Here is a 26,444-nt window from a genome sequence, read left to right as displayed (position 1 = left end):
GTCCCTATCGTTTTCTCGTGATGGGGCTGTGGCAAACTTGTATCATCAAATAATAGTTTTAACTGTTTTGATTCCAGACTTCCTCTCTTGCCTTTTGATGCAATAGAATGTATATTACATTCGCAGCAAGGCATTTCTGGAAAGCATTGATGAAATAATACATGTTTGTTGTTCGTATTATTTAAAAATGTTTCCAGTTTTGTTTTGTTCAGTACATTTATTTCAAAATACATGTACATTACATCGATTGCTGGGCCCGTTGTGAACGCCCATAGCTGCAGATAAAATTTGCTTTCTTCTATATCAGACATGATGTGTGTTTGTTCAACCTAGAAAGAAAAAAATATTATCTTTATTCTTTAGTGCGTATGTTCAATATTCAACATTTTTTCAATATAAATTATATATATGCAATATTGAGAAACTGAATGGCTTAGCAGGAACAGTTCACTATGTCGTGGCATCCGAGATCATCATCGGTGTTTGGTAGGGTTTGTGTTGCTAAGTCTAAAATTGTGTATATTTTCTTGATATGCATTTGGTCGTTTAACATTTTTTGCCATGGCATTGGGACATTTTTCTTTCACTATGATCATCCCTTTTGGTGTTTTTGTCTCGCATCTTTACATGTATCAGTACAATTTATTGTCAAGTCCGTACTTATATTTTTAAGATTGATAAAAAATGGAACCGAATCCAATCCGAGAAACAATTTTGCAATAACTATTATTGCAGATTATCAATGATGTCATCAATATTTTCCCCATCGTAATATTAGTAAAAATTGAAATACAAATTAAAATATTATGAATTATGTATTTTATGAATTAAAGAAGTACATAGACAAGTAAAGCATGTTCAAATTAACTGACATGCTGGACTTTTTATATGACAAATTATTTGTTGAATTTGGAGTTTGGTCTTCCAACAGACTATTGGAATCCCAATGGGTACCAATTGAGCTCCTCTACCTGCAGATTGGTTTTGTATTCCTATGAAGCAGAATTTTTCCAAGAGCTTGTACAGAAAGGAGAAAAGAAATTAGCCCAGTCTTTTAATTTTACCTTTCGGTATAGTGATGGTGTACTGTCTCTTAATAATAATAGATTCAGTGATCACTAACATTTAATATATCGAAGTGAACTTGAAATTAAAGACACTACCGACACAGATAAATCTGCTTCATATTTAGACCTTTTTCTTGAAATGACTACTGATGGTAGGTTGAATATCAAAATTTATGACAAACGCGATGATCTTAAGTTTCCTATGATCAACTTTCCATTTCTGTGTAGCAACATCCGAGCGGCACCAGCATATGGAGTATATGTGTCTTAATTGATACGTTACTCTAGAGCTAGCTCAAAGTACGTTGATTTTGTTGAACGAGGAATACTGCCTTCTCAAAAGTTGCTCAGACAGGGCTATGAATCAATCAAATTAAGGTCATCACTCAAAAAATGTTACGGTTGCCATCATGAGCTGATTGGCCTTTATGACAAAAGTGTGTCAGAAATCATATCTGATATTCTTCCTCAGTCATAATAACCTTCCATCATTACCGATCTGAACACAGAAATAACACGACAATCGCCGTATACGGTGCAGGAAATGCTTACCCTTCAGGAGCACCTGATTTCACTCCCGGTTTTTAGTGGAGTTCGTGGTGTTTCTTATTTATTATTTATAACTGTTGATGTAAATGTCCTTTGGTTTTTTTAGTCTTTGTTTACTCCTTGGTTTTGATTGTTATTGTCTAAATGCACACATTTCTATTTTGCATTATTGATTTAAAAGGTCAAAACCAAAAATAAGTATTTAAACAATTCTTATTAGTACGGGTCCATCGGGTGTTTTATGCCATGATTGACTGCATAATAGCAGAACTCAATCTGTCTTGATATTCAATTTACACTGCCTTTTCCTTAATCTGGATATCTATAGCCTTAACAGGAAGTTTATTACCAAAATTATTGATAAAAGAGATTATTTTTCAATCCCTTTTGTTAATTGTCCATTTTTAGATGGTGACGTTAACTCTTGTCACCATATTATGGTTTTTATATATCTCAATTCGTTCGATTCGTTCGTGTATAAAACAATGTATTGGATATCAAAGAAAGAAATCTCTGTATTACAAAAACACAAATATGGTAAACAGTAACAAACGATAACCACTGAATAACAAGCACCCGACTATGGACAGACATATACAGAAACTGGCAGGGTTAAACAAGATTGGTCATTAATATGTTTGGTGTATTGAAGATCTTTGTTGACGTTTATCGATATATTCTACATTGGGTATCCGGATACATTCGACTTCTTAAATGATATGCTGTAACTCATACGCATTTGATAAAAAGTACTTCAGAGATATCGCATGTTCCCATAAAAAATAGTATGCAGCTTCAAATTTATGATTTTCAAATATATATGTTTGCATAAGTGTATCACTAAATATATTTGTACAAATTTATATGAATTATAATTTATATAGCAAATTAAGCTATTGTTTTGTTGGGGGGAAATACGTTTTGTGTGAAGCAAATTTGACATCAAGGAAGCTATATTTGTTCAATCCAAGTACTACAAGCATCCAAAACAATACATTTAAAAAAAAACTTTGTTTCAAATTAGGAGTTCTGTTTTTTCCGAGTTAGAAATAATTCCTTGTACACAGTCAAAATTTGCTCACATGAATCATACTTGAAATTCACGTGCGAAAATTCACTTCAGATTCACCTCAAACGAGAAAATACACGAAACACATTAATAGATCTCAATATAAAAAAAATTACATAAATATCACGTGAACGTTTAAAATAATGTATTTTTTTGTTGTTGATTAATACTATGATAACCTTACAACGCAACCTAATAGTATGGTAGTCATCAATGTAATTACTGTTTAGACCAAAAACAAAACTAATGTCACATAAAATAATGATTATGGTGATCGTTTCAAGAAACAGTTTGTATAGATATTGTTCTCATCATGAATTGTAGCACTTTGATAATGTCTGAGGGGAATGCGTCACATTTATCAAAACTGAAAACATAGCTATCAAGTTAAACCATGTTTTCAAAATAAGTTGGACGCCAATTGTCACTTATCTATCTATGGCTATTTTTGATCAGTTCATTTTGTCTATCACCATGTGAAGAAGTAGACATTTGTTTATCTAAATATACTAATAACTTTTCATTTCTTGAGTCAGTTGTCTTTTAAAATCACCATTTGCTGTATTTGTCATGTTTATCACATTGAATACTCTATACTAAAATAACTTATTTTCGCGGATACTTTATTTAGCGTTTTACACTTTCTAGTCCATTTAACACCAATTTAATTTCGCGATTCTGTAATTTACTTGATGTAGTGAAACAATGAAAGATCAAAATTTGACATATTCGCAACTATTTATATTCGCGTTATTTTTCTTCTCGCGGAACGTGAAAAAAAGTCGCTCGCAGGAAACAATTGGTTTGCAGTAATTACGACAGCTATGATACTTGTGTGCAAATTTTAATCACATGTACACACTATGAAATTTCAAACACAGGGATTTGACTTGAGCTCTTTACTTAATAGTGTATACCTTTTCATTGAGTATCCGATTAAACACGTAGTCATTACTCGAGTAATGTAATAATTGGTCTACTGATTATTTTGGTATTTATAAAACGAATTTCATTTACTTAGTTTTCTGTCGTGAAAATGTTCTCACTCGCGTCTGGCGTATATATAAAATTTGATCCTGGTATCTATGATGAGTTTATTTGCTACCACTGGGTCGATGCCACTGCTGGTGGAGATTTATTTCCCCGAGGGTATCACCAGCCCAGTAGTCAGCACTTCTGACTTGAGTTATCATTGATATGTTCATCATCATAAATTACCTGTTTACAAAAATTTGACTTTTGTTCCATTTATTCCTCTCATTTCCTCAAAATTTCAACTTTTAGACCAATAAATAAAACATTTTGGGTAATTTCAATTATCATTGATATGGTTATATTTATAAATTTACTGTTCACAAAATTTTGAATTTTTGAAATACGAAGGATTTTCTACCTCAGGCATAGATTACCTTAGCTGTATTTGGCAAAACTTTTAGGAATTTCGGTCCTCAATGCTCTTCAACTTCGAACTTTATTTGGCATTTTTAACATTTTTTGATTCGAGCGTCACTGGTGAATCTTTTAAAGACGAAATGCGCGTCTGGCGTATATATAAAATTTTAATCCTGGTGTCTATGATGAGTTTATTCGCAGCATTGCTGTAAATAAAGGCAACAGAAGTCATAAATCAATAAGGGGAAACAGTTACGGGTCATAAACCAAACCTAGGGAAACACATCAACTATAAGAGGAAAATCACATAATAACAGAAACACTGAACCGCTATAAAACAAACGAAAACATACATAGGAACAGACTATTTGATAACATCTGCCATGTTTCTATTTTGTACAGTACATTTAAGACAAAATCTGTTTGCTTGAACCTGGTTTTATGGTCAGCCAAACCTCTCACTTATATTGCAATATTGAAAATACCGATAAATGACAACTTTGAGTGAGAGAATGGACAGTATGAACAAACGGAAAAAAAAAAACACACAGAACAGAGGAATACATAAATAAATAGTGTCTTATATTTTTCTATAATTTGGACCAGATCTTGAATTTATAAGTGCAACAAAAACTAGTTTGGAACTTGATGGCTATAATAATAATGAAACATGAAAAATGAGGATTGTCTATGCATTTCTTCACAATAATAAAAAACGATGGTAGATTCTTGTTAAAACATGTATCTACTCTGGGATAAAGAGATGTCTACATTTCACATGATGAGATGATAAAATAAGTTGAACAAAAACAGGCATAGCTTGTTGTTCGGTGTTAGCCAAGGCTCCGTGTTGAAGGCCGTACATTGACCTATAATGGTTTACTTTTTTAAATTGTTATTTGGATGGAGAGTTGTCTCATCACACCAAATCTTCCTATATCTATAAATATATTTCAGTGCAGTGGACGTTCTATAGGTTTCATAAACATTTTTGCAGTAAAAATTAAAATGTATTTGTTCAAACAAATATACATATATGTGGCCCATAGATAGCATAGCTGACAGACATTAGAAAAAAATGTAACTTATCTAGATAAGTAACCAAATATGACTGCTGTTCCCCTAATTTTGACATTTTTACCTATCATGTATGTTTGTTTTGTTCACACTACGCTGTCAATGTCAAACTTTTTTGCAGCAGACCTAAACATATATTTGTTCAAACAAATATTAATATATAAGGCTCTCATATAGCGTCGAACATTAAAAAGGTAGCCTACCTAGACTAGGAACAGAGTATGACTTTTGTATCCTTGTTTTGACATTTTTACCTACTATGCCTGTTTATATAAAAAGAATATGTGGTATGATTGCCAATGCGACAAGTCTCCACAAGATAACAAATGACACAGAAATTAACAACTATAGGTCACCAAATAAACAACTACATGTCACTGTACGGCCTTCGTCAATGATCAAAGCATTTATCGCAAAGTCAGCTATAAGGCCCCGATGTGACAATGCAAAACAAATCAAAATAGAAAACTAACGGCCTAATTTATGTACAAGCAATAATGTGTCCAAAGTACACGGATGCCCCACTCGGACTATCATTTATGTACAAAGAAGAATGTTTCAAAGTACACGGATGCCCCACTCGCACTATCATTTTCTATGTTCAGAAGAACATGAAATTAGGATCAAAACTGTTATTTGGCATTGAAACTAAAAAGATCATATTATAGGAACCATGTGTATAAAGTTTCAATTTGATTGGACTTCACTTTTTCAAAAACTACCTTGACCAAAAACTTAAACTTGAAGCGAGACAGACGGATGGACGAACGAACGGACGAACGGACACAGAATCTAGAAAAAAACCAGTACTATTGTAATAAGGGCATAAACATGAACGAAAATAAATATGTAATATATAAACAAACGACAACTTCTGAACTACAGGCTCCTGACTTGTGACAGGCAAATACAGACAGAATATGGCGGGATAACAACCCTCCCCAAATTGGGGTAATGTTGTAACAGTGCATCATAAAAACGAACAATAAAATGGGTTTTTTTTTGTTCACACAGCGTTATGAATATGATGGCAACTTAATCGGCTATCATACAAACGACAGGTTAGCTAGCTATAGAGCCAGATTTTACCCACCTTTTTCTACTTATGAAAATACCTGTACTAAGTCAGGAATATTTCATTACGGACTTAACATTTTGGATTTCCTAGGAGTTCGGTATTTTTGTTGTTTTACTTGTTTTTGTTGTTATGTTGTTCTCTATATATTAATAGAACTTATATGGTGTTAATTTATATCATAATTTAATTCATAATAAATATCACTAGTATATGATTATCAATTTGTATTTGATTTCATTTTATTGGCACAACAAAGTGCTCCGCTCAAGAAACTACTAGTAAAGTGTTGCTTTTGGTTGTTGTTTCATAAATTAATTCCAGATTTCTTCCGTGGTATGTATTGTTGCGATATAATTTCATATAGATTCATACAGTTTTCCTCAACTTTTTTTTTAGAATTTAGAAAAAAACGGATATGAGGATTTTTTTTATATTTAATTAATCAACGGTTTAAACTATAAAGAACGTTAATGTTATTTGTTAAAGAGTGAATTATAGTGTAAATGTATTTTGCCTTATTTCCCTGTGAACGAAAATGGTGTATTCAATTAGTATTAGATAATTGTATCTATTTAGTATATTTTAGTCAGGAGCCTTAGCTGTATTTGGCAAAACTTTTAGGAATTTTTTATCCTCAATGCTCTTCAACTTTGTACTTTTTTGGCCTTTTTAACATTTTTAATTCGAGCGTCACTGATGAGACTTTTGTAGACGAAACGCGCGTCTGGCGTTAATATGAAATTTCAATCCTTGTTTCTATGATGAGTTTATAAGTCAGGAAAAGTTTCTTTTTTAAAACAGATGTACAAAGGTCTATTTTCATTTCCAAATCATAAGAAATCATTTCATACATGTTAATAACTAAATTATCTTTAAATAAAAGACAATGCATACACAATTATCACTAAAATTTCATGTAACTGAATCAGCAAAATAAACTATGACTCAACTTAAACTTTCTGCTAGTTGTGGAGTACATTTATATAAATTTTAAGTCTGATTAAATATTTAATATAGTAAAGTTACTGAAACAGATTGAATGTGATCTCAGTACTTTTAATTTAATTTAAAAGTTGACATGTACCAACAATATTCAATATTCAAATTATAAATACAAGGTCGGAATCAGCATATAAAAAAAACCAAGAATTCATTTTTTAAGAAATACAACAAAAATTTCAATTTTGGACTCTTTTGGCCCTAGTTTTTTTTACCCCTTTTCGGTCTCTTATTATCAAATTCAACTGCCATATTCCTGGCTAGGTACAGGAAATTTTAAGAACAAATGGTGGATTGAATCCTTTTTTTATAGCTAGCCAAACATCCCGCCTATATGGCAATGTAAAAATATGTATCTCTAAAATGACAACACTATAACACCTAAACAGATTTGGATCATGAACCATAATTAAATACTAACTTTCCTTTTGAAGTATGGAACCTTGTGGTAAAATGTCACAGAGATCCATTCTCTTATACTAAATTATAGTCCTGAAACATAGAATGCTTAGTTTGGCCCCTTTTGGATCTTTATTACTATACAGCTACGACCTTTACCCCAAATTAAACCCAACCTTCTTATAGTGGCACGGAGCATTGTGCTTACATTTATTAGATATCAGTGCACTTATACTCAAGTTATTGTCTATGAAGCAGAAAACAAATGTATTGTAGCCCTTTTTTACCCTAATTCTTATACACTTATACTCAATTTATTTTCTATGCAACTTTTCAATCGGCCTTTTATTCAACTGATTACAGTTTTGAAAAGTGAAATCAGAAATTCCCAAAACAAATTCAAAATTGACTATGACAGTTTCTATATGCACATGTGCATTAGTAGAACAGATAAACTAACGAGTTAATTAGTTTAAGAACACCTGAAGATAAATATTAGCACATGACGGGGATTTTTTTGGTTAATATATTTAAGCTTTTAAAGGATGTCTTCGAGTTGATATATTATTGTACTGCTTGATCTCCTTGCATTTGAGGACTTTCCGTTTTGAATTTTCCTCGGAGTTCAGTATTTTTTGGGATTATTCTTTTTTGTTTATAAATAAATATACTATTTGTTTTCCCAAAAAACAATTAACGTGAAATATAAATTCTTAAACATGTTTTGACAAGCGTAGGGCATCAAATAGCAATGCAATATTTACTTACCCCTTGACATTTAAAATTGAACTGAATTCACTATTCGTATGTATGGCTTTATACTCACACGTATGTGTGTAAATTTCATAAAAAGACATCGTCTTCCATGTTAATTAAGAGAAAAAATACCATAAAAAACTAGCACCTCTTGCAAACTGTGTACTCAATATGGCGACTGTTAAGTCACTTCAAGCATATCATTTAAGGTTAATCATATATTTTTTCTTCCTGTTATTCGATAAAAATGTTCATACATATTTTAATGTACTCATTTATAACAATTAATACCTCGTTAACAGAATATTGAAATTTGATTTCACCAACTAATCGTAAATGTGTTTTGAATATTGAAATTTGTTATTGAACCCCTTTTGTTACCTCTCAAAAACAAAGTTATAAATTAAAGTATCAAAAAAAGATGAATTCAAATGAATAAAACAGTCAACTTTGTATGAAATAAAATAAGATTTTTAAAAATAATTTATACAATATCAAGAAAAAAAGGCTTTAGTAGAAATTAACTTTTCATTTTAAGGTGTTTTCCACCTTCATTGTGGACTTATTGATTTATTTCCATAAATAGAATTTACCTGTTCATTTTTTTTTAATACATTGTATTCCCATTTTTAAATTTTGTTAAAGCAAACAACTGTCTTTTAAATACCTTAATTGGTTCGATTTTCGATTAATAAAAATATGTTTAACCTACATGTACATTGATATCAGTAACTTTCAGTCATTTATTAAAAAAATCCAACGAAATATGCCACTGGTCTTACAGAATTTGTTGACTAATAATATAAAAATTCATTCATTTTCATATTTTCATAAAGCTCATAATTCAAATTTTGCAATGAAATGTCAGAGATGAATTTTGAAGAAGATACTCAACCTTATAAGACGGGTGTAAGGGGTTTCGAATAAACAAAGATAGCAGGGAATTGAATTTACTGAAAACAGATAACAGTAAATAAAAATCAATTCATCGAAACATTTACACTCCTCCCACTTCTGGTGGCAACAGCTCTCGTGAAGTTTAACGCTTTTGGAGAATAAGATGGTTCTATATTAAAATCCGTCGACACATGTCCAACTCTGTTTTATGTTTTATTATAATTAATTCATCTTAATAAGGTCTTGTAATAAATTGCAATTTTAATATGAACAATTGTACGAATTTGGTATTTTACGTATGGCTTTGTCCTATTTGACTCCAGTAGAGATTTGCACATGAAATATCATCAAAAGTATCTAGTTTCTACACATAACTATCGTCAAGGGTGAAAGATTTAAAAAAAAAAAAGTAAGATCGACAATATGGTAACAAACACAAGGAAGAAGACGAAACTTTAAAATGTAGTTATAAAAATAAAGCGCCCCCCCCCCCCCCCCCCCCCCCCATTTGTCTTCGCGACCTTATTGCAACTGCCTTACGAATATCATTGACTTAACATTGATGGTTCATCTTAAACTGATCAAATAACAAACTTTAACATGCAAAACATTCATTCAATATACCATGACTGAGGGGTGGAGCCTAAAAATATATATGCCAGTTAGATGTGCCAATGCTAATAAATCTACATACCAAATACCATTCCCTCTTAAATTCTCCTAATTTCAAATTAATACATGTATGTAAACTAAGCAAAAATATCATTGACCTACCACTTGGTCAACCATAAACTGACCTAATCACAAACTAATATATTGTATACGCCGTCGTCGTTGAAAACATCATATATGTCTCGTTTTTGACTCCATCAAGGTGAGACAAAACCATCAACATGTATTGTATGTATATATGTTGGCGTTTTGTATTGTTTTTTTTTTTTTTTTTTTTTTTTTTTTGTTGAGTTCAGTGTTTCGGTTATTCTGTTGTTTTCCTCTTACAAGCGATGTGTTTCACTCGGTTTAAGTTTGTAACCTGAATTTGTTTATCGCTTAATAGAGTTATGACTACTGAACAGCGGTATACTACTGTTGCCTTTATTTGACGCAGGTGCATAGAAAATGGATTATTTTACAAAGGATTATAATAAGATATACTGGATTCATCATGGACCCAACTGATTTTAATATAAAGCATCCTAAAATCATATCATCTTCAGTTATTTTTTCCTCATTTTGACTTTCTGGCACATCCATGCTTATTAATTGTGCGGAATAGTAAAACTAGAGGCTCTAAAGACACAGATGGATTCATGACAAAATTGTGTTATGGTGATGGTGATGTGTTTGTAGATCTTACTTTACTGAACATTCTTGCTGCTTACAATTATCTCTTTCTATAATGAACTTGGCCCAGTAGTAATAGTGGAAAATATTTTGTAAAAATTTACAAAAATTTACAAATTAATTATAAAGGGCAATTACTCCTTAAGGGGCCAATTGACCATTTTGGTCATGTGACTTATTTGAAGGTCTTACTTTGCTGTACATTATTACTGTTTACAGTTTATTTCTATTTATAATAATATTCGAGATAATAACCAAAAGCTGAAAATTTTTCTCAAAATTACCAATTCAGGGGCAGCAACCCAACAACAGGTTGCCTGATTGGTCTAAATTGTGCGGATAGATCTTCACCTAATGAACAATTTTATCCTGTAGGGTTTGCTCTAAATGCATTCGTTTCAGAGATATGAGCCAAAAACTGCATTTTACCCTATGTATTCTTTTTAGCTATGTCGGCCATCTTGGTTCGAGGGCCGGGTCATCGGACACATTTTTAACTATATACCCTAATAATGATTGTGGACAAGTTTGGTTAAATTTGTCTTAGTAGTTTCAGAGGAGAAGATTTTTGTAGGGGGTCAACTGACCATTTTGGTTATGTTGACTTATTTGTAGATCTTACTTTGCTGAACATTATTGTTTACAGTTTATCTCTATCTATAATGATATTCAAGATAATAACCAAAAACGGAAAAAAATCCTTAAAATACCAGTTCAGGGGCAGCAACCCAACAATGGGTTGTTCGATTCATCTGAAAATCTCAGGGCAGATAGATCTTGACCTGATAAACATGTTTACCTCGTGTCAGATTTGCCCTAAAAGCTTTGGTTTCAGAGATATAAGCCAAAATCTACATTTTACCCCTATGTTCTATTTTAAGCCATGGCGGCCATCTTGGTTGGAATGCCGGGTCAATGATCAATTTTTTAAAACTAGATACCCCAATGATGATTGTAAATTTGGCCCAGTATTTTCGGAGGAGATGATTTTTCTAAAAGTTAACGACAACGGACGACGGCCGCCAAGTGATGAGAAAAGCTCACTTGGACCTTCATTTTGTGTTTGCAATCTTTTTAGAACGGATTGTATTTCTTAAAGTTTCAGGTTTCTTCATGTTTGTGAAGTCTTTTCTTGCTTTTCTTTTGAGCATTCTACAAGGAAAAACTTGCTGTCAGTTTAAGGAGATAGCAGGTACTTTAGAAATTATTTCCGTGATAAATTAACTCAATCAAAGGCTGTGTGCTAGGTTTACACTCACAAAATACTGATAGTTCGTACAACAATTCTAAACAGATTTTCTATTTAATATTATTTAGCTGGTATGCATTTGTTTGGCTGAGCAGGATATATAAATAAAGAGGGCTCATTCATTGAGGAACATAATCCCAAAGATACATGATTAGTTTGAATTGATAAAATTAATACAATAGGGACATTTACAAAAAAAATAACGAAAAGGTGCAAAGTATCATTTTTTACCAGCCCATGACAACTAAAAATCTAGAAACTGCACATTCACCTTTGACCTTGTGTGTATTCTCATTTGTTAAAATTTCATGCTATTTAAGTGAAATATTACAAAAAAGAAATATTCTGAATGGATTGAATCTCAAAAAACACATGCTATGAGACAATTGCCCTGAAATAGACTCTACCATGAATATTAATAGACAGAGCAAGTCATACTCAGTGTTTTGGGGAGCTTTTCTGACTTTTCTCCTTATTTCTTATATTTTGCTATAATAAAAAGGTTTTTTTAAGTAATGATTTAATTAATATACATATAAGAAACCTATACAGAAAAATGATCACTAGGCCAACTGCATTGATCAACTGGCCGCCAGTTGAGCTAACAGTTGAGAGCCAGTTGAGGGCTAGCTGACCATCCGTTGAGCAAATATTTGAGGGCCAGTTGAGGGCTAGCTGGATTTTTGCCATGCAAATTAGGTAGCCCTCCACTACCAATGCTCAACTTTATGCAAATTAGTTGGAATTTTTTATCCTCAATGCTCTTCAACTTTGTACTTGTTTGGCTTTATAAATATTTTGATATGAGCGTCACTGATGAGTCTTATGTAGACGAAACGCGCGTCTGGCGTAGTAAATTCTAATCCTGATACCTTTGATAACTATTTACACCACTGGGTCGATGTCACTGCTGGTGGACGTTTCGTCCCAAGAGGGTATCACCAGCCCAGTAGTCAACACTTCGGTGTTGACATGAATATCAATAATGCAGTCATTTTGATAAATTTCCTGTTTACAAAATTTAGAATTTAAAAAAAAAAACTAAGGATTTTCTTATCCCAGGCATAGATTACCTTAGCCGTATTTGGCACAACTTTTGGAATTTTTGATCCTCAATGCTCTTCAACTTTGTACTTGTTTGGCTTTATAAATATTTTGATATGAGCGTCACTGATGAGTCTTATGTAGACGAAACGCGCGTCTGGAGTAGTAAAGTATAATCCTGGTACCTTTGATAACTATTTACACCACTGGGTCGATGCCACTGCTGGTGGACGTTTCGTCCCCGAGGGTATCACCAGCCCAGTAGTCAACACTTCGGTTTTGACATGAATATCAATAATGCAGTCATTTTGATAAATTTCCTGTTTACAAAATTTAGAATTTAAAAAAAAAACTAAGGATTTTCTTATCCCAGGCATAGATTACCTTAGCCGTATTTTGCACAACTTTTTGGAATTTTTGATCCTCCATGCTCTTCAACTTTGTACTTGTTTGGCTTTATAAATATTTTGAAATGAGCGTCACTGATGAGTCTTATGTAGACGAAACGCGTGTCTGGTGTAGTAAATTATAATCCTGGTACCTTTGATAACTATGCGTCTCCTGTCTTACACATTTTGACAATATATAAATCAGTGCATAAATATATTGTCTCAATGTTTTCTTCACTCTTTAAAGTTTATAAAGAAAACACTTCAAATATCACTATTTTGAACTATAGATCATAATTATACACTTATTCAAAATGGTTGAAATCAAATCTAATCCTATGTACCTACCAAAAGATGTTTCCAGAAATATGTGTTAAAACATCAATCTTCCTAAATCCAAGTCATGTAATCAGAAGAATACACTGCACTTTTCAATGTCAATACAGTCATTTGTAATTTTTTTTTTTTACATTCATTGTAAAATACATATTTTATTCATGATAGCTAAAATCTTGAATATTTGATATATCTTATAATAAAAGAAATACTGTTTTTTTTCTTCTTTATGTTAAAGATTTAGTAAAGCAAAAATACAAAAAAATGTATAAAAACATGTGCTTCCCTTAATTTTGCCTCAAACTTTGTGTACATTTATAATAATACTTCCTGCCCATTTGCACTAAAGAGAGATAAAACAGATGGCACATAACATTTATATTACCAGCTCATATTTCTAATTACTCAATTTTTGCTCAACTATAAACAAAATCAAAGCCTGAACGCTCAAATTTTCCTCAACTACAAAAATTTCAAAGTCTAAAGGCTCAACTTTTCCTCAACTACAAAAAAATTCAAAGTCTGAATGCTCAATTTTTCCTCAACTACAAAAGTTTCAAAGTCTGAATGCTCAACTTTTGCTCAAATGTATGAAAACCAAAGATCTTAATGGCCAGCTTCAGTTGAGGGCCAGTTGAGCGACATCTATCCAACATACAGTGCTTGGCCAGGTTTGAGTTGATCTAAGATGCTCAACACCTAGCCCTCAACTATTTTGCTTAAAACAGCTAGCCCTCAACTGTCCGCCACATGGCCATCAACTGGCCTTCAACTTATTTTTCTATAGGGGAAATGAAATTATTTTTAAAGCATTCAAAAAAAAATATTCACTCCAAGCTAATCTTTTTATGTGCCTCTCTGGAACATTGCTTTAATTTAAGTTTTACGTAAAAATTGATTGTAACCTCCATGGAGTCAGTAAACTTTTATATGGATAGTTAATCCAGCTTGAATACTTTAATTACTCATTTATTATCACATTTCTTTCATAAATTAGTGAAAATAAACTTATCATAGATACCAGGACTAAATTTTGTATATACGCCAGATGCACGTTTTGTCTTCAAAAGACTCATCAGTGATGCTCGAATCCAAAAAATTTTAAAAAGGCCAAATAAAGTACGAAGTTGAAGTGCATTGAGGACCAAAATTCCTAAAAGTTTTGCCAAATACAGCTAAGGTAATCTATGCCTGAGGTAGAGCCTTAGTATTTCAAAAATTCAAAATTTTGTGAACAGTAAATTTATAAATATAACCATATCAATGATAAGCACAAAAGTTTTTGCTGACTACTGAAATTACCCCAATTGTTTTATTTATTGGTCTAAAAGTTGAAATTTTGAGAAAATGAGAGGAATAAATGGAACAAAAGGGACTTTATAATAAAGACAAAAAGGTCTAGTAGTGGTATTTATTATCCTAGAGTCATCATTTGTATCATATTTAACTGTTTATAGGCAGATGAGATAAATATTTAATTATTTATTGGTCTACACTATATTCTATAATGATGCCCATGATTTAAATTTTTTGCAAAATTTTGCTCGAATCGCTTTAGATGTTATCTTACACTAAACTAGATTTTTTTTAGATTTCAAACTATTAAACTGATTATGACAAAACTTTACAACAATGCTTAGAATAACCAGTATTACAAAGGAGGGATCACATTCAGTTTATTCAACAAAAAAAGTCTTCTTTAATATAATATCAATCATTAGAAAACCTGGTAAATCCTAAAACAAAAAAATAATATGACTTGTTACTAGGATGGATCTTTTATTAAAAGAATAACAACAGTCTTAGCTCAAAGTATATAATTCTGTCTTACAATTCATCTGAGAGCTAAATTCTAACATAAAACTTTAACCGTTCTAACAAATTCATTTAATGTCAGACAGAGTGACCTTCTTGTGCTTAGATGCTTGAATACTTTCCTATAGGTGTAATACCACCATTGATTTTTCCCTATTAGTCTTTGTTAAATTGGCACTTTAAAAAAAATCGTACAGTATTTACCTTTATTTCAACCAAAGAAATACTTTGCATGTGTAAAGTTCAATCCTTTCCAGTGATACAGTGAAAATTTCACACTACATTTCATTGCATATAAGAAAGTAACCACCGCCGAGGGTAGACAACCCAATTTTTACACTGTTATTTACTGGTTACCTGCTTTGGTAACTATGTAACAGTAACGTTCCAAAATATTTTATAAGACCATCAAATAAAAAAAGAATGATGCTTTCAGACACCCAACATACATATTTACGACTCATAAAAATTTAAGTGCATTGAAATGCAGGGTTAATTTTCTACAACTGTCAAATTCAAGGGAATATTTTTTTAGGCCTACTTTCGTATGCAACCGGATGTGACGTACCATGATTTGGTGGTATTACACCTAAAGAACACCTAAATGTCAAATAAACTTAATGCAATTTTTTCCCCTCCAATTGCAAGTTATTTCAAGCATAACTGTCAAGTTTTGTCTCAGTCAGAACTATAGTTTCAGAGAAAATAACTATAATGTAAGGCCATATCCTACGGCAATTTCAGTCCAATTTCTTCGAAAAATCCTAATTTCAGTGTATCATTATAAAATGCAGTGTTGACTAATATCTGATCATAAACTCATGATATATGCATTCAAACAATTAAATAGAATACAAAAGACAACTTTAAGATGATAAACAATTTTATTGCACCTTTTAGAGTTCATTTGAAGGTCTGTTTTGGTCTGTTTTGGTCCATTTTTCCTCCTTCCTTCCTTTTTCATCAAAACTTGATATCTTTTGTCTAAAAAATAAAAAAAATGTGATTATTTTCCCACAAAAATGAAATAAATGTAATGTTAAATCAATGATTTAAGTGTTTTAGCTGAAAGAACTGTCTCTATAAATGTTAACAGTCTACACGGAAGTTTCTATAAGCCCTTATGTGTAACTTGAGTTTTTGGTCTGTTCCCCTAGTGTGAGAAATAACGGTTCCCTTTCAGTCAATCATTTATTGCTACTGGTATCAAAGTCTTTTTATTTACTCATAACAGTATATTTCTAATAGATTTACACAAAAAGTCCACTTTCTTGTATTTTACATTAGAAATGGGGAGAAAGAGTAATAAAAAAATACCTCAAAATGTTTTTAAAAAGGGTTATGTCCCTTGGAATGCTGGTACAAAAAATAATTGGTAAGAATTATAAAGTTTAAGTATGTGAGACTGGATTCTGATGTTTATAAATCCAGGACAAATAAGTGTTTAGATGAGTTATTGTCTGTGCAAAATGTAGACGGCACAATGGCAAATTGTAAACTTTTGCGGCCAAAACAAAAAAAAAACATGATGATAGTTGATACATACTTTAATGCTGAAGTGTCATCTGCAGACCAATTCACATATAAGATTTTTCAACAGAATGCTCTTCAGAACATGGTTAATACTGAAATAAAAAATTCACATGTTGTATAAACAAAACAAAAACTGTAAGGGTAATTTAAAATATAACACAGTAATCTAAATACAGCTTCGTCTGTCCACCCATTTGACTAAGAAAACACCCGTAAACCCCCATTTCAATGCAATTTTACCTCAAACGTACTTTCTGTGTCTAAATCCATTTTGAATAGTCCATGTTTACAATGTATGAACTGGTTTATTAATAACTTTTAAAAATGAAAGTACAATAGGGTCACGAGTGCACATTTAGTTTCCCTAAATAGGTGTAATACCACCATTGATTTTTCCCTATTAGTCTTTGTTAAATTGGCACTTTAAAAAAAATCGTACAGTATTTACCTTTATTTCAACCAAAGAAATACTTTGCATGTGTAAAGTTCAATCCTTTCCAGTGATACAGTGAAAATTTCACACTACATTTCATTGCATATAAGAAAGTAACCACCGCCGAGGGTAGACAACCCAATTTTTACACTGTTATTTACTGGTTACCTGCTTTGGTAACTATGTAACAGTAACGTTCCAAAATATTTTATAAGACCATCAAATAAAAAAAGAATGATGCTTTCAGACACCCAACATACATATTTACGACTCATAAAAATTTAAGTGCATTGAAATGCAGGGTTAATTTTCTACAACTGTCAAATTCAAGGGAATATTTTTTTAGGCCTACTTTCGTATGCAACCGGATGTGACGTACCATGATTTGGTGGTATTACACCTATATGTATCTTTATAAATATTGATATGATTACCTGGTAGTGGTATAAGTCAAAAGCTTTAAAACTTTGAATATATGTAATACAAACGAAAGGATTTGTGAGGTTTATATGAACAATTTGTTAATCCAACAACACAAACAAACAAAAACATGACTATCTAGGTAACATCAAAAGTCTTATCAAATTGAACATGCATACAAAAACCATAGCTAAATGAATGTACAAATTAGTGTTATGAGTTTGCTTTCAGCTGTTCACCCTACATTGTGCTTCAAAATCCCTACCATTAAGGTTTTATTGCCACTTTTTGAGTTTAAAGGTGATTTATTGCCTTTGGTCCCCGTATGCTCAAGCTAAAAAAATATAAAACTCCTACCTGTCTTCCATATTTTTCTAGAGGCGGTAGCCCTATACAAATATTTGTTTGACATAAGTGCTATGAAAACACATGTTGATTCTGACAATACTCCAATATTCACCCTATGCATCATTTAGGTAATAAAATGGGAAATAAACAAAAAGTCATATAATATATTTCATATGTTTTTGTTTTTTGTTTTATTTTAAATGACACACTTTCAGCGTTACAAAAAACTCAATGAAATTTCTTGATTCTTGTATTTAAGTAAAAAATCATTGTTAAAATTGTCTCATTCACACAGATTTTATCATAATATATTAAAGACAAAGCAGGTTTTGATTAAATGTCCCGTGTCATTCCATTTTGCAAAGATGTTACATTTCCATTCTCGATGATATTTCATTTTGGACAGACATCTTATATCAACCATGACTTGACTGGTTACCATTGGTGATGGTTAATATGGTTACAGGTTAGCTTCAGCTTGGTGAGCGGTCAGAAAACAATGGAGAATCAGATCTTGCTACCATCTGGTGACCTCCATGTTGTTGCCATAGATCTAATGCCTTGACAACCACCACATCTCCACTATCTTCTGGTAACTATAAATAAAAAAACAAATAAGACAAAATCAACAAACCTTCAGCAGGTGATTAGCAGTTTCAATTCATCATTGGTTAATTTTTTACAGCAAAAAAATCAATAGAACATTTAAAAAATTCCATGATTTAAAATTAATTTTGAAATTTTAACAACTTTTTCACAAAAATATCTTTCATGCTGTATAAACCACCATTGACCAGCTTTCTACATTCTGTGTTCACTTTTTTCATTGTTTCAATTAGTTATCATCCTGCTGGTAGCTGGACTGAGCAGATTTATATTGTGAATTTTACTTTTAAAACAAATGGTCTACATAGGCAATAAAGACTGTATTTTAACCTCTCAAACTTTAACTACATTTTGTGCTTTTTATGTATTTACTTCAAAATCTGATCAACATAAAATTGTTTAAAATGTAAGAAACTGACAGTACTAAAATAAAGGCAAGATCTACTATCCATTATAGAAATTTTACATTTTTAAGGGCTTATTTATTAAGTCTATGGTTGTTGAACTTGCATACAAATAATTTTTTTTAGTTGGTTTGAGTGCAGAAAGGGAGATAACCTAATGTATTATGAAACACTGTTTTCTGAGTGACAGAGTTCATAATTTATTGTATTTTTTGTGCAATAAAATTATAAGTATATAGGATAATAGGGAAATGTCATTATATGTGTATTAGTCATCTGGGAAACAACATGGAAAAGACCTCTAGATGTCAACTTACACTCTTCGACAATGATGACTGATTTATTTGTGTGCATAATTTCCAATGTTAATCATCTTAGGAAAGAACCATAAATTATCGTATTCAGGATGAACATTTAATTTTCTAGTGCATAATTTCCAATGTTAATTATCTTAGGAAAGAACCATAAATTATCGTATTCAGGATGGGAACATTTAATTTTCTTATGTTCAAGATGGCAAGCTTTAATTATCTTATGCATATTCAGGATTGAAACTTATGTAAACAAAAGATAAGCAGTTTCGGCAAAGTTAGTCTAAAAATAAACATGATATAAAGTATTGAAAATTAGTACTGCTACTAAAATAAAGGGTATGTATACAGAGGTAAGAAATCTAGTTCCAAAAGCCAAAAAAGGACATGTAAGAGTGACGGTAAAAGTTTCCTTGGCCTGCTTTGAGCACGAATCTTTCTCAAAAAGGGGAATTGCATTTCATTTTCCAATAACAAGGGATCAGCAAACTTATAACAACCAAGGATCTGCCAGTACAACTAAATCGAATGGACACTTAGACTAAAATCAATGGCTTGGGGGACAAACACATGGGGCAGGTTAAACTATTTTTTTTTACTTAACACTGTGCGCTTTTATATACAAAATAATTTCTTACTTTTGATAAATACTTTAACATAGATTCTCTGGTGTTCATACTTAACAGAGGTCGTTTGAAGGTCAAGAAGATTGCAACAGCTACATGTACCAAAACTGCAAAAGATCCTCCAACCACTTTGTCCCATATTCTGAAATAAAATAACTCCAATTAAATTTCAAGTCTATCTAATTGAATCAAAACAGATAAAAAATAATTGCATTGCAATTGTTCAGTAATAAGAAACTACTTCTTATTATAATTTATGCTAAAATTCAAAAAGTTACTGAGATTTATAGAATAACTTTTCCAAGATTTCAAATATATATATATACATGTATATATAAATTTTCCGCTAGTCATGGGATAACATATTAGTTCACAAATGTGTGAAGCACATGAGTAAATTACATGTTGTTCTGTCACAAGATGATTTTTTTTTCGATATTTGAATTCTTGAATCAGTTATTGTTTGATAGTATTGAACATGGACTTTAATTTATTGATTGAAATCAAGTAAAAAATGATAAAACTACTGTAAATTCAGAAATTATTGCGAGATTTTTATTATTGCGAAAAATGGGACAGGGTTATAATCGTATTAAATTCACATTTTGATATACATGAATTATACTTAACTTTTCTCGATATGGCAAAAATTTAAATCGCATTTAAGTCCAAAATGACAAAATCACAATGATACACCCATTGTTGCATGACGTCTAGGATTAAGATTGTCAGATTCATTTCACATGTGAAATTATTGGGGGTTTTTTTCAATGGAAAATCAAGTTAATTCATTGCAAACAATATGTTATAAAACTTATCAATTCAACTCGACAGATCTTCAGTATAGGTAATTATAGAATTATTTTTATTCAATATTTTTTAATACAAACAAGTTATCCAAAAGTCCAAACCTTTCCATGGATGTATTGGGTAAAATATCAGCAAATCCGGATAGAAACCAGGCTCTAAGTGGTAGTATACTAAACATGTCATGTTGGTTCAAGTGCTGCCAAATCTTAGGGTCCTCTTTCTTCAGGCTGTTCACAGCTTTTTCTGTCTGTGAAATATAATAAGTAGCTATTTATAGATTCGAACTTATTCTAAAGGTATCAACTTTGTCATCATGGTCATTATGAAAAATTTTTAAATTTCATATTTTTTGTATGATGTTATACAAGAGGCCGTCAAAACGACAACAATCAAAATTTTTTTGCAATAATCAGTGTCAATGTTTATGCAATCCAGGGCCATAACTCAGAACAGCAAAAGTCAATTTCAACACAATCAATCAGGCCTCCATTTTGTAACAAGAAACCTTAATAACATCAAATCATTGTAATAGATTAGATCAAGTAATCTCAATTTGTTCGATTGGAATTGACACAAAAGGTATTTTCCAATTTGGATTAGACTCTTGAACTGCATGCTAATGAGAACACCATAAAAAAACTTCACTTTCATTTTCATCAGTAGCATACCAAAAGTTTAAAGGCATTGATTGTACAGTTTTCTGAATTTATATGGTACACACAGAAACAGCTAAAAATGCCTGTAATCCAGAACCCCTGAATGTCTGCCCAGTGTACTAACTAAATTCGATAAACCAGATTATGTTCTTTCATTCATAATATATAAGGATATAGGAAGATGTGGTGCGAGTGCCAATGAGACAACTATCCATCCAAATAACAATTTATAAAAGTAAACCATTATAGGTCAATGTACGGCCTTCAACACAGAGCCTTGGCTCACAGTGAACAACAAGCTATAAAGGGCCCCAAAATTACTAGTGTAAAACCATTCAAACGGGAAAACCAACGGTCTAATCTATATAAAAAAAACAGAAACGTATAAATTACATAAACAAACGACAACTACTGTACATCAAATTCCTGACTTAGGATACATGTTTTATGGTAATTTGTTTGTGAAAAAAAATTCAGAAATTCTTTTTTAGAAACATGATATCAGAGGCGGATTTAGGGGGGGGGGGGTCCAGGGGGCCTGCCCCCCCTTTTTGGGGAAAAATTTGATTGCTTATATAGGGAATCACTGAAGCGTGACTGGAGCGGGCCCCCTCTTAGGCAGTTAGTGGGCCCCCACTTATGAAAAATTCTGGATCCACCACTGGATATTATGCTGTCATCATAGTCTTCAGAATTCATTACAAACCTCTATTAATCTTTTTTAAAATAAACCTCCATCTATAAATACTCCAATAAGAACAGAAAATTACACTACAAACTGCAGTTATGTCCCTTATATCAACAATTTTCAACAGAGGCAATTACAAAAATTACAAACCAGACTCAAAATTGGCTCCTTCCATTTCAGAAAATATTCATAAAACTTTTTTGCAATCCAGTAAACATTAATATCATCTTCCTCAATATTACTTAAAGCTTCTGAGATAGTAAACAAAGCCATATCATCTGGATCCACCTGAAAATATAGTAAAAATTATCACATGCACTCAGTAGAGATTTTATAATTACTTACAATTCTGTGACAATTTATTGTGGATTTGCTACATTGGCTAGAGGTATAGGGGGAGGGTTGAGATCTCATAAACATGTTTAACCCCGCGGTATTTTTGTGCCTGTCCCAAGTCAGGAGCCCCTGGCCTTTGTTAGTCTTGTATTATTTTAATTTTTGTTTCTTGTGTACAATTTGGAAATTAGTATGGCGTTCATTTTCACTGAACTAGTATATATCAGTTTAGGGGCCAGCTGAAGGACGCCTCCGGGTGCGGGAATTTCTCGCTACATTGAAGACCTGTTGGTGACCTTCTGCTGTTGTTTTTTCTATGGTCGGGTTGTTGTCTCTTTGACACATTCCCCATTTCCATTCTCAATTTTATCATTTATTTTCGTGGATACCAATTTTGTGGATTGAGGAAAAAATTACATTTTGTTAACATTTGATATAGTCATGATAGTGGTTTTGTAAAAATGTCTTAAATAAACATTTATATTTTTTGGCACATATTTTACATGTTTTATGTTAAAATTAACTTAACTGAGCAATAATATTTAAGACTAAAATTTAAGAAAGTATGACCAAATAACATATCAAAATATTGTTAGTAAGCTGAAATTTATATATATTTTTTTACAATTTATTTATGTCTTGTAAGACTTTTTTTACCAGCAGTCTACCATATTTTTTTATGAAAATCGAGAGTGGCCTGAGAGTAATATAAACTTACTAATTCTTGTTCTTCAAAAGTCAGCATACCAGTTTCTAATTTGTACATTTTTAGAACCAGTAATCCTGCTGTAGTAGAGTTGTCTACCCTTCTCATCAATTTTAGGGCATGTAGTAAATCATTATATTGTTGCTTTCTTTGGTCCATCACAAAGTCATGAGATCCTTGACCACATGGTAATATACCTGAAAAAATAAAAGTTTTACACAATGTATGTAAAATACCTATAATCCATAACATGAAACTGTTCTGTCAATTGTAAGTTTTCAAACTCTAAAAAAGTACTTTATTTTTATTAAGCACATCACTACACATGATTTTTCATCCAATTTTACTTGAAATGAGTATCACCTTTGGAGCTTCTAGTGGAGTAAAAACTGCTTATCCTTCTGAAGGGTCTATACAGAGTAGAGAATAATGAGCCAAAACTACAGAAAAGTTGACCATAAAAAAAAAGATTATTGTAAAATAGGTGGGAAAAGTAAAGAATAGAAAATCAAGGGGAGCTAAAATTATACATTTAAAAGAGTAGAAAACAATGGTCAAAAACAGAATAGAGATAATTAATGAATGCTGAAGCAAAGGACCCCCACCCAATCCAGTTCCTTCTTCTGGACTCCCTGAGAGCCTGAGTATTTTTCTTTTTTTCATTGGTGGTCTCTTAAAGCTGCTCTTTTTTTCTATTACTTTTGTAAAGATAAATATGTTACAAGTTTGGGGGATTTCTGTCTGGTTTTCTTTGATTTCATGGGCGGCTCATCTAAACTTATTTGTATTGCTCTTTGTTCACAACTAAATAGATAGACTGCATAACAAACAGAGATAAATTATATTAATTTAACAAATTACCTAAAATAACTTTCCATAAATATATTCTGTACTTTGCTGGGACTTGGAACATCAGACAGAATTGTCGTAATTTGTCAATGTTCAATGGATGCTCGTTCAGGAGTATTTCAATGGATTTCTTCTCTTCCACTCCACCTATTCCAAACTTCTTGTAGTAGTATGTACGGAAATTTCTCTCATCTGACATCTTAACTCAGTACCTCAGATATGTATTTGAATTATCTCCCTTAGACCACCACAAACCAGAGTTAGGACAGCTGTAAAATTTTGAAATATTTTAATTAGATATGCACATGAGATTTGAAAAGTAGAAATGTTCAGGAAAGATATAAACTGAGGAGAAAAATTTCTTACTAATTTTCAACCAGTGCTAGAAATGAAAACCAAAGTGTTCTCCATATACAAATATAATGTAGAGCTAAACCTACATGCCTTCATGTTGTATTATGTAGTTGGACTGATTATGACGTCTTTAAAAGCTATTTTTATCAACAACAAAATTTTATATGAAGCGATATCTTTCATGCCTTTTTACATATTTTTAGACATTTAAGAGACTTTACAAAACTAAAATTAAAATAGCTTTTCAAGATTCCATAATAATAGACACATTTCAATTTCATACGCTTCCCCTAACATATCCTTTGTCACAGTAAAAACAAGTACGCCAAGTTCCAGGAGTTACAATTTACTTAAATCTCTCATGTGAATTCCATCACCATGTGATCAAATTGTAAGCATAACACTTCCATTGCATATGTTGAGCAAACATTGAGCAAACAAGTGTAAAAGTTTGATCTTACATTGCACAAAATATTTTGGAGATAAAAGTATTTAACATTTTGGTGATTTATTGAATTTTGTCTCCGAATGACCTTACATCTGCTCTGAATAACTTTCTAGCAACATCAGTTTTGAATTGTGACGTTTAATTTTTAACCGATGGCCTGTCATGTTTTTTTTCAAACATCATTACATGATAAATTTATAAAAATACATGAAGAACCATTTGATTTTTTAAAATACTGTAATGGACTGATAAATGGATTCTTAAAGTGGGAAGCAATAGCAGACAAGAACCAGGGTTCCATAGAACCCTTTTCAAAATTTTAATATTGCACCTGAACATCTATCATTGTCTATAAATAAGACATAAAAGTATGTTGCTATTGATGAGTTTCTAATGACAGGAATAAAATATAATTTTCGATAACTCGTTAGCTTTCGTGGGCTTTGCCTCTTATCAACAGGTTGGGGACAACCCACCAAATGGGGAACTATTCCCCAAATGAGTAACAATCCCTCATTTGAGTAATCATTTCATAGTGCTAAAAACTAAATTTTCTATAAATGGGTCGATCTTTTAAGGTAAAATGGCACAAATTTATAGAAAATGGAACAACTTCTCCCAAAGAATTATATTTCTGTTATGGGTTTTAAAAAAGTTAGAAGCTTTGAAAATAGTCAAATGTTCTGATTTTTCATAGTCTTGTATCTTCTCAGTAAATCAAGATAAGGATAATCATCTTTTGGAAAAGTTGCTGCATTTTTCATGAATATGTGCCATTTTAAGAAAAAAGAATCAGTTAAGAAAATTTTGTTTTTTAGCACTACCAAATGATTACTCAAATGAGGGAGTGTTACTCATTTGGGGAACAGTTCCCCATTTGGTGGGTTGTCCCCAACCTGATCAAGCCCACTACGAACAGTGCTTTTGACAAGATTTATTTCTTCCTCTGTGCAGCGAATTTGTCTCAGTAAATTGACCTGGACCCACTAGCGACCCTCATACCCCTCTCCGTGGTTTTGGCGTACACGTAAAAACTACTAAGCTAATTAAGCCACTGAGTGTGAGTACAACAGTGGCGGATGCAGGAATTTTCGAAAGGGGGGGTGCTAGCCCAGGGCAAAGGGGGGTGCAGGGGGGTGCAAAACATATGTCCCGATTCAAATGCATTGATCGGCCAAAATAAAGGGGGGGTGCGGACCCCCGGAACCCCCCCTCTGGATCCGCCACTGTGTATGATAACATCCTAATATTTTGTTTGCAACTTCATGAACTTGGAACATAGTTACTGTTGACATGCATTTTGTGCTTATACTAGTGAATTATACCTAAAACTAGCAACAGTCTACTCCTTTATAGAAAAGAGAATGTTGCTTTGAAAAAAAAAAAAAAAATTCAGGTAGTACAAAACTGTTTCAACTCTCACTCTGAAGGACTGTCATCTGACTGTCCAATAAGT

The 26,444-nt window shown here is 31.9% G+C and overlaps 2 protein-coding genes and 2 long non-coding RNA genes across 4 annotated transcripts in view; 1 reads left to right on the top strand and 3 right to left on the bottom strand.

Moving 5' to 3' along the window:
• Positions 1–26,444, top strand: part of LOC139482234 (uncharacterized) — a 398,699-nt gene that overhangs the window by 184,751 nt on the left and 187,504 nt on the right. The window lies entirely within an intron of this gene.
• LOC139482242 (uncharacterized) lies at positions 88–8,553 on the bottom strand. The gene is made up of 2 exons (XR_011654807.1): positions 8,457–8,553; positions 88–329 (listed from the first exon to the last, which is right to left on the bottom strand). It is a non-coding gene; the product is annotated as an uncharacterized lncRNA (long non-coding RNA).
• LOC139482237 (uncharacterized) lies at positions 16,326–17,610 on the bottom strand. Its single transcript, XR_011654802.1, has 3 exons — positions 17,442–17,610; positions 17,007–17,085; positions 16,326–16,444 (listed from the first exon to the last, which is right to left on the bottom strand). It is a non-coding gene; the product is annotated as an uncharacterized lncRNA (long non-coding RNA).
• Positions 18,358–26,364, bottom strand: LOC139482231 (TBC1 domain family member 7-like). Its single transcript, XM_071265967.1, has 7 exons — positions 26,314–26,364; positions 24,199–24,455; positions 23,350–23,534; positions 22,446–22,583; positions 21,053–21,198; positions 20,154–20,283; positions 18,358–18,790 (listed from the first exon to the last, which is right to left on the bottom strand). The coding sequence occupies exons 2-7, from the start codon at positions 24,383–24,385 to the stop codon at positions 18,668–18,670; spliced, it is 909 nt and encodes a 302-aa protein (XP_071122068.1). The 5' UTR covers positions 24,386–24,455; positions 26,314–26,364; the 3' UTR covers positions 18,358–18,667.

Source organism: Mytilus edulis, chromosome 7 (assembly GCF_963676685.1).
Source record: "Mytilus edulis chromosome 7, xbMytEdul2.2, whole genome shotgun sequence".
Lineage (NCBI taxonomy): Eukaryota > Metazoa > Mollusca > Bivalvia > Mytilida > Mytilidae > Mytilus > Mytilus edulis.
The sequence above is the reverse complement of the archived record's forward strand: the minus strand, read 5'-3'. Positions and strand labels throughout refer to the sequence as shown.